This window comes from Pipistrellus kuhlii, unplaced genomic scaffold (genome assembly GCF_014108245.1).
Source record: "Pipistrellus kuhlii isolate mPipKuh1 unplaced genomic scaffold, mPipKuh1.p scaffold_m20_p_7, whole genome shotgun sequence".
In the NCBI taxonomy this organism is placed as follows: domain Eukaryota; kingdom Metazoa; phylum Chordata; class Mammalia; order Chiroptera; family Vespertilionidae; genus Pipistrellus; species Pipistrellus kuhlii.
Genome location: NW_023425573.1, coordinates 48,891,288 through 48,905,742, shown reverse-complemented (window position 1 = coordinate 48,905,742; position 14,455 = coordinate 48,891,288). Strand labels below are relative to the sequence as shown.

Genomic DNA, 14,455 nt, shown 5'->3' with positions numbered 1-14,455 from the left:
GTCATGTGGTCCTTTTCCTGGTCTTTTTTGTAACACCTCTACTCTTGGTTGTACCAATACCTGGAAGAATCAGAAATGTCTGATGAGGAAGATCTGGGGCGCTGTTTCCCTAGCTCCTTCCTCTCTGCTTCAGGCCTGTTCTTCAGAAGCATCTTCTTGAATCCTCTGTTGAGGGTTGATTCCTCTGCAGGTGTCCAGAGGGTATTAAACTCACCTTTCTGCACAGGGCCTGCTGTGTGGCCTCAGGCTGTGCCCTGGGCTTGTCTCCTGCATTTCTTTTTGCTTTTAGGTGTCACCTAATTGACAAAGCAACAAAAGTAGGGATTAGAGAATCAGTGGCAAAAATAGAAGGTTTTTGTCATAGAGCTATAGCAGAACTATGAATTGGGCTTAGTATCAAATCAGAGTCTCCTTCAAGGAAGTGGGAAGTGGGGCTGCTTTCGCTGTACAATAGCACAGCAGCCATTTGAAGTAAGTGGCCCTGATCTCCCTTCCCTCCACCTGCTCTCTTCTCACAGCACTGACTCCCAGGTGTTATTTATGGCTTTCCCTGGCTTCTGCTCCCCCTGCAGCAGGGACTTGGTCTTTTCGTTCACTGCTCTATCCTCTGCATGAGCAAAGCCTCCCTTATAACAGGTGCTCAGTAAATACTTATTAATTGACTGAATGACAGTGTTAGAACTCATTCTGCCTTGTCTGGTCTTTTAGTTTGTACTTACGAAGAATTTTCTAAGATGTAAGAATTATGTTACAAGATATATTCTCATCCCTCAGAAACTACACCTATCAACATTAACCATATTTCCTTTCAGTCCTTTTTTAATGAATCTTTTTATTCCATCCTATCTAATAAAGAGGAAGTATGCTAATTGACCCTCGTGCCATCACAAAGATGGCGGCGCCCACAGCCAATAAGGAGGGAATATGCTAATTGATTGCCCCACCCTAAAAGATGGCAGCGCCCACAGCCATAAGATGGCGGCACCCAGTCCCCTCAGCCCTGCCTGAGCAGGCGCATGGCAAGGCCAGGCCTGCCCCTGAGCAGGCCTTGCTGCTCTACGTATCTGCCTCCAGAATCCCCCAGTCTCCTCAGACCCCAGACGTGCAGGGCTTGCCTGAGATTCAGGCAAGCCTCAGGTGGCAGCTGCCCAGCCACCCACGGCCAGCCGGAGGCTTAGGTAACCAGGGCTGACCGAGGCTTGCACTGCCCACAGTGGCAGCAGAGGTGTGATGGGTCGTTGCCTCCCGCCCCTGAGAGCTCTTGAACTGTGAGAGGGGGCAGGCTGGGCTGAGGGAACCCCTCTTCCCCCTCCAGTGAATGAATTTTCATGCACCAAGCCTCTAGTTAATACAGTGGTGCCTTGCATAAAAAACGCCTCGCACAGCGAACGCTGCACACAACGAACTTCATTTCATGATTCCTACAACGAACTTCGTTTCACACAACGAAGTCGCCCAAGCTTCCACGACCGCTTTGCCCGAGCTTCCACGACTGCTACGCCCGAGCTTCCACGATCGCTGCCAATGTATTGCATCCTTCCGCGCAGGCACTGCAGGCAGTCGTTAGTCACTGCGCTTAACTTAAGCACGTATCGCGGCAATCGTTCTTCATTACGAATTAAATCACGCATGTATCACGGCAGTCGTCCTTTTAAGTTAAACTCAATATTTTTTTTATATCATGGCTTCTAAAAAAAGCAGGAAGGTGATTTCTGTTGAAATGAAACAGGAAATAATTAGAAGGAGTGAATGTGGGGTAAAACAGTGTGACCTCGTCAAAGAGTTTGGCCTCAGCAAGACCACCATTTTCACCATTTTGACAAATAAGGATGCAATCAAATCAGCCAAAGTAGCCAAAGGAATATCAAAACTATTTCATGAAAAACATAGGTCTTCAATCCACGAGGAAATGGAGAGGCTATTAGCGATTTGGATTAAGGACAGGCAGGTGAAAGGTGACGTAACAACCCAAGATATTATCTGTCACAAAGCCAAGAGAATTTATGACGATCTAAAGAAAAACACCCCTGGAAGTAGCAGCAATCAAGATAATGAAGAAGAATTCAAAGCCAGCAGGGGGTGGTTTTTTAGATTTAAGAAAAGGTGTGGAATCCACAGCGTTACTATGCATGGTGAGGCTGGCAGTGCTGACAAGAAAGAAGCAGAAAAGTTCTCTATTAACTTTCAAAAATGTATTAAGGATGAAGGATACTGCCTACAACAAGTGTTCAATGCCGATGAAACGGGTCTTTTCTGGAAAAGAATGCCAAGCAGAACCTTCATTACAAAAGAGGAGAAGAAATTGCCAGGACACAAAGCCATGAAGGACAGACTTACCCTTATGTTTTCGTCTAATGCCAGCGGAGACCTCAAGATCAAACCTCTATTGGTTTATCACTCTGAAAATCCAAGAATTTTCAAGAAAAATAACGTTATTAAGTCCAAACTGCCCGTCCATTGGAAGTCCAATAAAAAAGCCTGGGTGGCCCAAGTTATCTTCAACGAATGGATTCTGGAAACCTTTGCTCCTGCCATGAAGAAATTCTTGCTGGAAAAAGAACTGCTGCTCAAAGCCCTTCTGATACTTGACAATGCCCCTTCTCACCCAAAAGACCTAGAGGAAATATTGCAGGAAAATTATCCTTTTATCAAGGTGCAGTATTTGCCACCAAACACCACATCCATTCTTCAGCCAATGGATCAGCAAGTTATTGCGAACTTTAAAAAACTCTACACTAGAGCCCTCTTTAATAAGGTGTTTGAAGAATGCGAGTTTGGTGGAGACAATATGACTGTCCGAAAGTTTTGGAAGGAGAAATTTGATGTCCTTATAGCAATACGACTTATACAGAAGGCCTGGGAAGAAGTGTCACAAAGGACCCTCATTTCTGCTTGGAAGATGCTTGTGCCTTCGTGGACCCAGGAAGAAGCAGTAGTTGATGACACAGAAGTGGTGAAGGACATCATCACAGTGGCCCAAAGGTTGGAATTAGAGGTAGAGGAAGAGGATGTAGAGGAGCTTATTGAGGAACACGAAGAAGAGCTGACAACTGAAGAGCTCCAAGCACTTCTGGTCCAGCAACAGGACAATGCTCAAAGGGAAGCGTCATCTGATAACGAGGAGCAACAATCAACCAATCCCAACTGCTGACATCAAGAACATCCTGGTCAAATGGAAAGCAGTTCAGGAGTTTACCAATGCCCACTATCCGGATTCAGCTGAAGCAAACAGGATCAACGATCTTTACTCCGATACTCTTGTCCGTTATTTCCGGCAGATGTTGGAGAAAAGAGAAAAACAAACGACTTTGGACAGGTTTTTTATGAAACCATCGGCCAAAAAGCAGAAAATGGATGAAGATGTGCAAGATTCGGTAGACTCTACTTAGTCTGTCTTAAAATTAAAAAAATGTGTGTTTTTTTTTTTTAAAAAAATTATGTTTTTAGATGTATCTAAATAAAAATAATAACAAAAAATTTATCTTTTTTTATGTCATCTTAGCATATTTTATGCTACAGAACGAATTATTTTTTTTAACATGTATTGTTATGGGAAAATGCGTTTCACATAACGAACTTTTCGCATAACAGACTTGCTCCTGGAACGAATTAAGTTCGTTGTGTGGGGCACCACTGTAATAAAAAGTCATTTTTATTTTAAAGGAAATGAAATGTCATAGATAAAGCTAAGATCCATTTGTCAACTCCCAATCCAGGTCTCTTCCCCTCTCCCTGAGATATGAATAACTTTTTGTGCTCTTAAAATGTTGTTAGCCCAACCAGTGTGGCTCAGTAGTTGAGCATCAACCTATGAACCAGGAGGTCACAGTACAACTTCCGGTCAGGGCAGGTGCCCTGGTTGCAGGCTCAATTCTTGGCAGGGGTGGGTTTGGAGGAGTGGGGGTGCTGGAGGCAGCCGACCAATGATTCTCTCTCATCATTGATGTTTCTGTCTCCCCCTCTCCCTTCTTCTCTGAAACTTAAAAAGAAAAAAAAAATGTTGTTAGCCTTCATTTGTGAAAGACATACAAAGCTGGGGAAATCCTGAACCAGTACCAAAACCTCATATCTTAAAAAAATTATTACCCAATCTAATCTTTTTCCCCAAAGCAAGAGATTCAGAAAGTCCTAGATCAAATCAAGTTGTTTTCCAAACATATTACCTTTCCTTCTTCATTCACCTGCCTTGTGCTGCCTGTGGTGAGTGGATCACACAGCAGCCTCTGCCCTCAGGCAGCTTATATCTCAGGGTGAGTTAGAGCTAGACAAGGTATCAGTTGAGGGAGGAACACACTTGGATGGTGCTGAGTGGACTGTGAGCCGTAAAGTCAGGGAAGGCGATAGGGGATCGCAATTATAGACAGGGTGGCCAGGGCAGGCTTCAGGGGGACAGGGCCTGAGGGAAGAGGGTTGGGGCAGGGGCCGTAAGTGGAAGGGCCCTGGGATGGAGGGAGGAGTGCCCCATGTGTGATGAGCAGCAGGAAGCCAGTGGGACGGGAACAGAGCAGGTCAAGAGGAAAGAGAAGAGAAAGGACTAGAAGTAAAGGACCTTGTGGGGAAGCTAAGAACTGTGACTTTTACGCTGAGTAAACCCGGAAGCTGTTGGAGAGTGTTCAGCAGAGGAATGATACGAGCTGACATCCCTAGAAGGGATCATAATGACAGACCCTCCCCCCAAATGGAGACTCGTGGGGCAGCACTTGGGGTGGTGAAATGGTGGAGGTAGCATCAGTGGGATTTACTGAAGGGCTGCGTGAGCGGCAAGAGAGGAGGTGAATGTCAAAGGATGACTCCAAGGTCTTTGGCTAAAGAGAGGATGGAATTGCCACTTGGCAGCATGGGGAAGCCTGCGGGAGGAGCGGGTTTTAGGGAAGAAGGCAAGGACTTTGCTTTGGACTCCACCTGAATGTCTGTCAGCAGGAGAATATGCTTGAGTTGAGTTCATTTTAGAGATCCAGGCTACAAATGAAAATTTGAGAGTCATCATTGTATAAATAGATTGTTTAGAGAAGTGGCTGAAATCAATAAAGAAGTAAGTGTAGGTGAGAAGAAAAAGATGCTCCAGGGCTGATGTCCCTCTTAGTTAGAGGTCAGAGAGATGAGGAGCCAGCAAATGGGCTCATTCAGAAGAAAAGCAGGGGCCTGTGTTACCCAGAAGCCAACTGAAGGAGCTGCTTCATGATGAATGCTATTATGCCAGAGGTGAGCACGTCACAAATGCTCCTGCTCCATCAGATGGGACGAGGGTCGAGACTTGCCTGATTGAGAGATGGGAGGAGAGGAATTAGAGATGAGAATACGTAATTCTTTCTAGAAGTTGTGCTGCGAAGGGAAGCAGAGAAACTTCCTTGCTTTTCTTGAGAGTGAAGTTTTGTCTCTACGAGCAGAATTTGGCTGGTTGTGCAAAGGTGTGTACCTGGCAGGCTCCTGCTTTGTCGAGTGTTGTGGGTATGAGCCAGGCATAGGTCGTCCTTCTTGCCTGGGTCCTGTTTCTAACACTTAAAGACAGGGAGGTGAGTAACAGCAGGAATGTCAGGACCCACTGAGAGTGGGTGGGGGGTTAAAGACCCTGTGAGGCCATTGCGGTGTCTGAAATTTCATCTGTTCATTTCTTTGAAGTATCTCCTTGCTCTGTGGTCCATTTTGAAAACATAAAATATAGAAAGGCTTTGAGTGGATTGGTTTGACCTGGTTTTGCCCTTGACTTGTCAGGAACACAGAGCAGAGTGAACCTTGGTGGGAGGTGGGATGGAGGAAGACAGGTAAAGGCCCTGAGTTTGCCTGTACTCTGCCCTTGCTGGGGACCTCAGCCTCCGTAGCAGCAACATATCCTGTTGTTGGGGGTGGAGACAGCTTGCAGCCTGCTTGTCTCTCTTCCCCCCACTTCGTGAAAGTGTAATTGGGAAGATGAGGAGTGAAAGAGGCCATCAGATTTTAGATCTGTGATGTAGTTTTTAATGTTAAAATGAATTCTGAAGAATTCATCCTCACGCCTCAGCACGGCTCCACCCCTGGTGGGGGATCTGAAGACACTCCCTGAGGCGGGAAGCTGCATTTGCCTCTTCACTTACTGGCAGGCCACCGATTTACAGACATAGCCCCTGAGTGAAATGCGACGCCTGGGAGCAGTGCTCACACAGCGCCTGGGGTCATAGAATGTCTCCAGAGAGGGGACGTGATAATGGACCATATAACTTCGGAGCACATATGTACATGTAAACATTTGTGGGGTAAATGACAAGGCAGTGAAGGTGTTTTATCAAGGCCTAATAATGGAGGGGGAGAGACATTAAATTAACTTGAGAGGATCCTCGGACACTCAGGGCGTGTGGCCATGGTCGCATTAACCCTAAAGCCCCAGCGAGGCCAGCCCCTTAGTAGATGTGGGGGAGACTGGGGGCCTCCCATGGGGAGGCTGAGAGACACCCTCAACTTAGAGGTCACAGGCTCCACCAACCGGTTTCTCACCGCACAGCTGACTACCTGGGAGCCTCGCTTTGGTCCTTGCCACCCCTGAGCCTAACCGACTCCCAGGCCTGCCTGACTCTGGTGGTGTATCCAGCAGCGTCTTCTGTGCCCTGTCTGGTCCTTGGAGAGGTGGCCTCCTGTCTGCTGGTTTATAGCCTGAACCTCTTCAGGTGCAGCCTGAGGCTGTGCCATCCACACCCATTAACATCCACACTCTCTCCCCAGATCATCTCTGAAAGTGGTGAAGGCAGCAGCCCAGGTCTTGAATACATTATGGCAATATCGGGACCTCCGGAGCATTTATAAAAAGGTAACTTACAGGAATAGCTCTGGCATAATTAGCATTCATCAGAGTGCACATTCGTAATCATTTATTGTAATGAAATGTCATTATTCATTTTGAGAGGTTTCTTTTTTTCCGCTTTCACTCCACAGGATGGGTGGAATCAGAACCATTTTATTACACCTGTGTCGACGTTAGAGCGAGACCGATTCAAATCGCACCCTTCCTTGTCTACCACCAACCAACAGATGTCACCCATCATTCAGTCAGGTGAGTCGGTAAACTTCCTCCTTGGTGAGAGGACATTATTTCTCAACCAGAAAAGACTGCGCGTAGCTGGTTGAGTCAGTCATATTCAAGCACTCTGCTCTTCCAGCCTTCTTTGGGAATTACATGAGACTGAAAGCAACAAACCCACTTTCCAAGTCCTTTCATTTTAAAAGTTTATGCAAATTTACTCCGCAACTGCAATGCATGAAAGGATCCCAGGGTCCCAGTCCTTTCCCTCCCCCAAGCTTCACTGGTTTCATGGAGGGGCCCAGCAACCTGCATTTTATAAGCTGGCCTGGGGGTGCAGGTACAGGAAAGAGGAGGAGCTCATTTTGAGAACCCCAAGTTTGTGCCTGAAAATGGTTGCCCTGCCTACCTGCTGGCCGTCAATTCGGAATCTCTTCCAAAGTGATCTTGAGTTTTCTGGGTGAAAACTTAACAAACAGAGTCCTTTAGACAAGACCTGGACACCCACAGCCTGGGAGAGCTGTGGTCTCCTCTACCTTCTCACAGTTGACCCTCCATCCCCTGCTGTGTTCAGTCCCCAGTGTCAGGACTGATGGGATAGGCCCTCCAGGTGTGTTTGCAGGAAGTCCCTGTGATGTGCTACATACTCATTGGTTGTGTTTGGGTAGAAAGAATGATTTGAGACTCAGACTAATGTTTTTTTACATGTAAGGACAGAATATTACTACCAAGCCAAGTCAGTCTTATAAATTCAATTCTTACCTATATGCAACAGGAAAAATAATATCTTATTTGACTATAAATCTCTCGGACATATCAATATGATTAGTTGTATTCTGCCACTACAGGCAGTATTCTCTTCTGGACATATGTGTCCAAAAAGACTACGTAATATATGACCAGTGGTCCTTGTCACATAAATGGCTGTCCCTACTCATACTAGGGATTGTTTTAAATTATCTGTGCCTACTGCGTATGGTGTATATTTATATCTTACTTTTTAAAATATGAGTTGTCTTCAGAGAGACCCATGCTTGGTTTTTTACATCCATGCTGAGCTCCCAGGTGTGGCCTGAGGCTGTCTTTGTAAAAATGCTGAGAATTACTTCAGGGCTTAGAAAAGGGAGTGCAAGGGGAAGAGAGTGGGCTTCTTAACAGAAGGCATATGTCCAGGCAGAAGGGAAATTTCAGATAGATGAAGACGAGTTACTAACCAACCCACTCGTTTTGGGGATCTCTGCAACACTGGACAGCAATGGTGAGGCCAATCCAGGTTCCTAGGTACCTTTCTGGGTTCTGTTCAGCTAAGGACTCGTGACCCATCCCTCAGCTAGTGGGCACATCTTGATGCCTCGCTAATGTCGTTGTGGGCACATCTGATGTCTTGCTAATGTCGTTGTGGAGGCAGGTGGGTGTGCTGTCTGTTCTAGCACCTTCTAGAAAGTGAGCACGGGGAGCAGCACATGCACACTGCCTAGGAGTGCTCATCTTTGTGTGACACAGAGCAACTCCGAAGTGAATGACTGTTAAAGGAACACTGTGAATGTCGGTCTTTCTCTCAAAGCATCAGCGCAGCCAAACTGCTGGTGCCCGGGCCAGGTGCCATGTTTTCAGGTCCAGCAGGGGAATGGGTGACTCATCTATAATTAACTTCAGCGCAAGCAAGGTGACTTACTGAGAGGAAGGAAAAAGATAAGCAGTGCTGTCCTTCTGTGCAAAAAGGTACGAAAGGAGGCCCGTGAATAGATACGCTATTAAACGTCTGGCCCACCGCGAGCCTCTTGATAGCTGGGCTAACTGCGTTTACATAGCTTCCCTGGCAGCCACTCACCATAAGAAGAATGATGAATTTTATGGTCTGGCACTCTTAATCAAACACATTTAGAGATGCAGATATTTTTGAAATAATTAGAAATCAAAATATTTACTCAAGAGCTACACAGAAAGGATAATAGACGGGTGTTTTCCATGCAGCTGAGCTGGGCTTATACAATACATCGAAGCTGTAACTCTTGCATGGCTGTTGTTCTCACGCAGTTTCAAAGGGCCGATGGAGTCATCGCGGTGCTGACTGCACTGTGCAGGGGCGGCCTGCAGGTCACCTCCTGGTGGCTCGGGGCTGACTACTGTGCACTCACAGCACCACTAAGAGCTCGTACTTAGCGCCAGCTGCACGGCACTACTAATTGCTAACCTTTGTTTTTCCAGAGCCACTGACAGTCTCATTTCTTTCTCCTCCTCTTTCTCCCTCTCTCCTCCTTTTGCTTCTTTCTCCCTTCAGTCGGCAGCACCTCCTCCTCACCAGCACTGTTAGGCATCAGAGACCCTCGCTCTGAATACGATAGGACCCAGCCACCTATGCAGTATTACAATAGCCAAGGGGATGCCACACACAAAGGCCTGTACCCTGGTAAGATGCCAGTTGCATGTGTGATAGAGTACCTCGAGAAGCTGTGTGTTTCCAGGCCCCTAGCCGGCAGCCTGGACAGGTGCCTGCCCTGGGTCGGTCCCCCAGCAGCAAACCGTGTTCCAATCTCTCCATTTCCTGCTTTGAGGGCTGTTGCCTTTTCTACTTGTTTTCAGTTAAATAAGCTGAGGTGGTGGTCTGGTGACCACAGCTAAAAAGCGCATTGCACCCAGATGAGATGAGTTCTGGCTCGCCCACCACACAGCCCCTTTGTTCAGCCCCCTTCCTGCTCACCAGCAGGTCAGAGCCCTGAGCTCCGGGCCACTGTGCTGGCCACCTGTCTAGACCGGCCTGAGAATGAGAAAATTTACATTTTCATGGAAAAGAGTTTGAATAACAGTATATAATGTGATTCGCCTCCAAGTGATTTTTTTTTTAAGAATAACAAAAATTAAAATTATTAGTATTAACTATTGTATGTCCTATTCCGAAAGCTGTGCTTACACTTGACTGAAAGGATGCCAGCCCAGAGGGTTACCAGGATTTCATATCGACCCTGTGCTTGGCTATCTTGCATATTGTAACTACTTTAGGTGTTTCAAAAAAGACAGTGTGAGCTACCAAAAAAAAAAAAAAAAAAAAAAAAAATGTACTCTTTTCTCAAAAGAACAGTTTATTAAAAAGAAATAAATAAAAGCTGATGGCAACCTAACTGCTGGGGGAACAGTCTCTGTTGTGCTGTTGTCATTGAAATTGTGATTTCACAGAACTGTTTGCTAATCGACTATTGTTACTATGGCAATTAATAGCTCAGAAAATTGCAGATGCTACATTCCCAGCATCCAGCTCTTTGCAAAGGAAATGCACATACAAACTGAAGTGCGCTGCTACTTCAGATTTGCAGCAGCCAGCTTTATTATAAAGATTGCCTCCATAGCATGCGCACCCTTCTGTATCTTCTTTGCTTGCTTCAATAAACTAATTTGCCTCAAGTATGTTTCATTTTTCTCATTAAAAAACAAAACAAAACAAAACACTTTGCTAGCCTTATCAATAATAGAAGAGCAACCTGTGACATCATTGGCATCAGTGACTACTGTGGACTCTTAAAGACAGCTATCTGATTGCCAGGTTTTTGTTTTATTTTAAAATGTGCTTAAATGTGGCAAACCCAAGAATATGCCTCCATGTAGTCAGGCCGCTTAGAACATGCCTGTGCCTGTTTCTTCAGGTCCTGGGGTTTTGAGTCAAAGCTGTTCTGAAGGCATGGAGCTTGTTCTGATGTTCCCCTTCCCCCTTCCCCCTTCAGACCCATTGATTTTGGTAATGCACGTAGAGCCTATTCATAGGTCCCGCAGGCCTGGGGTAAGAGTAGCCAGGCCAGACCCAGGAGCCCACTGTGCCCGCGTGCGCTGGCCCCAGGGAGGCAGCCCCACCGCAGGGAGCCCACGCAGCCTAATGACGAGAGTAATGAGCGCTAGTTTTAATTTCATAAAATATTTTCTTACAGGCTCCAGCAAACCTTCACCAATTTACATCAGTTCCTATTCCTCACCAGCAAGAGAACAAAATAGACGGCTACAGGTGAATTTGCAATATCAATTTTACAGAAGGCCGATTAGCAGGCATCAGCACAGTAAGGGGGCCGCACCGTTGACTTACAGAGCTGGGCCAGCACGGTGGGGCCCTGGGAGCTCTCTCTGGGGATCTCCACTCCTCGGAAGCTCATCACAGTTTAAGCAAATCACTTGCACAGTAGCCTCATGTCTTGAGTATACGAATCGGTGCTGCTGAGACCACCGTGCCACTGATGGGAACCTGCTGGGAAGCCTTTGACTCCTCCTATTCTTTGCCCAACAATTTCCTTTCCCACTTTTCTTTTCCTTTGATCTCTAAAAGCTCTCCCGTCCTCTGGGTGGGAAAGGTTGGTAAGCACACTTCATTCTCTCATCTCATTGTTCTCCTTTGTGCACCTCGTTCTCCATCTCCATGACTCCCTCCCCACGAGGCTTCCAGGGTTTGAAAACACTCCGGCTCATGGCCAGGGCTCTGTTAGTCTCAGAGGTGAAGGTGGACTCCGCTCTGCAGCAGGGAGCCCCATTCTCCATCATCACACTGGGGTGCATGGTTGTCACGTTCAGTCTCTGCTTTCACGGAGAGTCTGAAATTCATTTGGGTTCTTCCTGATGCCGTCCACCTGGGTCATCAGGTCTCTCCTCCTACCTTCCACTGGCACCCGAGCAGCTGGGACTCCCCAACCAGCCTGCACCCTGTCTTTCAGATGAGGGTTCTCTGAGGCCTCCCTCCATCTTATCATCTTTTCTCTGGGGGGTAGAGGAAAAGGAACTTCCCAGGTTACTCAGAAGTTATGCTATAGCTTTTTAGTTAAGAGAAATAGCCTCAGCTGAAACCGGTTTGGCTCAATGGATAGAGCATCGGCTTGGGGACTGAAGGGACCCGGGTTCGATTCCGGTCAAGGGCATGTACCTTGGTTGCGGGCATATCCCCAGTGGGGGGTGTGCAGGAGGCAGCTGATCGATGACTCTCTCTCATCGATGTTTCTGGCTCTCTATCTCTCTCCCTTCCTCTCTGTACAAAATCAATAAAATATATTTAAAAACAGAGAGAGAGAGAGAGAAATAGTCTCAGAATCAGAACTTAAAAAGAGAATTTAGCTCTGAATTCCATATAATGTTGGACTGCATTTAGTTGCAGAATATGAGTTGAAAATCTGTGTGGTAAATTTGTTACTAAAGGGGGAGATTTGGGCATGGTCAAGAGGAAAGACATGACAGTTTTTCTCCAAACATCTTTGAAAAAAATAATGTAAGATCAGAGATAAGACATCGCAGAAGGAAATGGGAGATGCCGTGTGGATGCACATGTGTTCACCTTGCTTCTTCCTAGTCCGCTTCATCAGCCCTGGCCTTCCCTGGTCTTTCCTTTAGCCTCAGATTTGTTCACGTAGCTCTTGTAATCTTACTGCTCTCCTACCTGGAGACTGCTTATTCTTTTAACAGTATAGCAGAGTAACTACACATTTCCCTAAAATTGAGGGATGGACTAAATTTTCATCCCTAAAGTAGATATTTAAATTAAAAGAAGGTTCTACAATTGTACAACTATCTGAAGCCAAAAAATCCACCCTCCAACTAAATTCATCGTGTGCTAATGGTTCCCTGTATCAGAGCAGGAATCAGGCCACCCTTTGGCTGGGCAAGTCCAGGTAATAGGCCCTCCCCAGCGGAGCACAAACTGGGCCTCTGAGGAGGGAGGAGCCTTGGACTGTCGTGGGCTTTTCTGAGACATCAGCTTGTAGAGAGGCTTTGGGATGGGACTTGAGCAGACTGCAAGCCCAACTGTCAACGTAGTTCACATCCTTCAAGTCCATTAGTAAGCATACAGTGTGTACCAGAGACAAGTTTGAACCTTAAGCTCACAAATACTGAATATTGCTTTTAAAATACAAAGCAGGAAGCACACATTAATTTTTCTTAAACATGTATTTCCAAGTATTGCTTTGATTTATTTGCTTTTTCATTTTGTCAACAGCATCAACAGCTGTATTATAGTCAAGATGACTCCCACAGAAAGAACTTTGATGCATACAGATTGTATTTGCAGTCTCCTCATAGCTATGAAGATCCTTATTTTGATGATCGAGTTCACTTTCCAGCTTCTACTGATTATTCACAGTATGGACTGAAATCGACCACAAACTATGTAGACTTTTATTCCACTAAACGACCTTCTTATAGAGCAGAACAATACCCAGGGTCCCCAGACTCGTGGGTGTAGCATCAAGATGCTCAGAGAGGAACTCCTTCTTTCTAGCCTTGTTTGGATTGAAACGAAAAGTCCATTGTGCTGATGAAATGTGAAAGTGACATGGAAGGAACGAGTGAAGAGCATTTATTTTCTTTTTTGAGGAATTATCAGGGAAGTGAGGAAACCTTTGAGAGAAAGAGAACTTTCTAAGCTCTATTTAGGTGTTAGATCTAATTACTTGTAGATTCCGTAGTCCGGTGAAGGTGTGGGCGATGTGATGAGAGATTTGAGAAATGGGTGAAATGAGAAGGGGATGTGTAGGTCAAATCAAATTAAAGATGATTTTTTTAATGTGAATAAAGTTATGTTCTGATAGTTTGTACAGAAAAAAAAATAATAAAATGGATGCCCTTCATGTTTTATTGCTATTACTAAACGTCGAGATTGTATGCTATTATGTCTTGTAAATTTCTTTTGTTGGTGTAAATATGGAAATGCCACATTGGTTAAGTGCCATCATTTGTAATGCAGTGTGTCATTTGAAAAGAGATTTGAAGAAACTTGACAGCTTAAAAAACAAATGGGAAACCCAAGAAATTGTTAGCAATTAAAGACAAGCTACAGCGTTTGTTTTCAAAATGAATAGTGTACTTTTGAAGCACAAAGTCCAGTCTGGTATAGCAGCGCCACGGCCATTCCCTGCCTCTTTCCTAGGACACTTCACTGCCATTTTCTATGCACATGAAAGAAAATAAATGTGGAGATTTCATCCTTGGAAATTTGTTCCCTGTTCTTTTTTTCTTTTCTTTTTAATTTTCTGTGTATAATACAGAAAAGCAGATTTACACTTGCAAATCTAATTACATGTTGGAAACAGCTTAAATATAACCAACTATTTGGGACTTTTCCTAGTTTTGTGCAATTAGTAGACTTTGTGGGATAGACCTTACATCCAAGAATGAAGCTGTGAGCTTTCCTTCTCTTTATCTTAGTATTTTTATTTCTTGGGATCTAATGTGCCTTCCTATTTTATCATGCAGGTTTTTTTTAAGGCTGCCTTATGTATTTAACACAACTTTTCACTTAAATCTGATAGCCTGGCCATAACTAAATTGTTGAGTTTTTTGCATCGTTTTTTAAGAATCAACAACATGCCGAAACCGGTTTGGCTCAGTGGTAGAGCATCGATCTGCAGACTGAAAGGTCCCAGGTTCAATTCCGGTCAAAGGCATGTACCTTGGTTGCGGGCACATCCCCGGTAGGGGGTGTGCAAGAGGCAGCTGGTAGATGTT

General features: G+C 45.3%; 1 protein-coding gene across 14 annotated transcripts in view; it reads left to right on the top strand.

Annotated features, from left to right (window-relative positions):
- PKP4 (plakophilin 4) overlaps positions 1–13,578 on the top strand; it is a 226,363-nt gene extending 212,785 nt beyond the window's left edge. For 9 of the 14 annotated variants that reach the window (XM_036422341.2, XM_036422339.2, XM_045575439.1 and 6 more), the window contains 5 exons: positions 6,694–6,778; positions 6,904–7,021; positions 9,270–9,398; positions 10,906–10,979; positions 12,948–13,578. In XM_036422341.2, the coding sequence (XP_036278234.1) occupies positions 6,694–6,778; positions 6,904–7,021; positions 9,270–9,398; positions 10,906–10,979; positions 12,948–13,193 (652 nt within the window). In that variant the 3' untranslated portion in view covers positions 13,194–13,578. Of the gene's footprint in view, positions 1–6,693; positions 6,779–6,903; positions 7,022–9,269; positions 9,399–10,905; positions 11,032–12,947 lie in introns of all 14 variants that reach the window. The other 5 variants (XM_036422344.2, XM_045575438.1, XM_045575441.1 and 2 more) reach the window with 4 other exon arrangements.
- Positions 13,579–14,455: the final 877 nt, after the last annotated feature.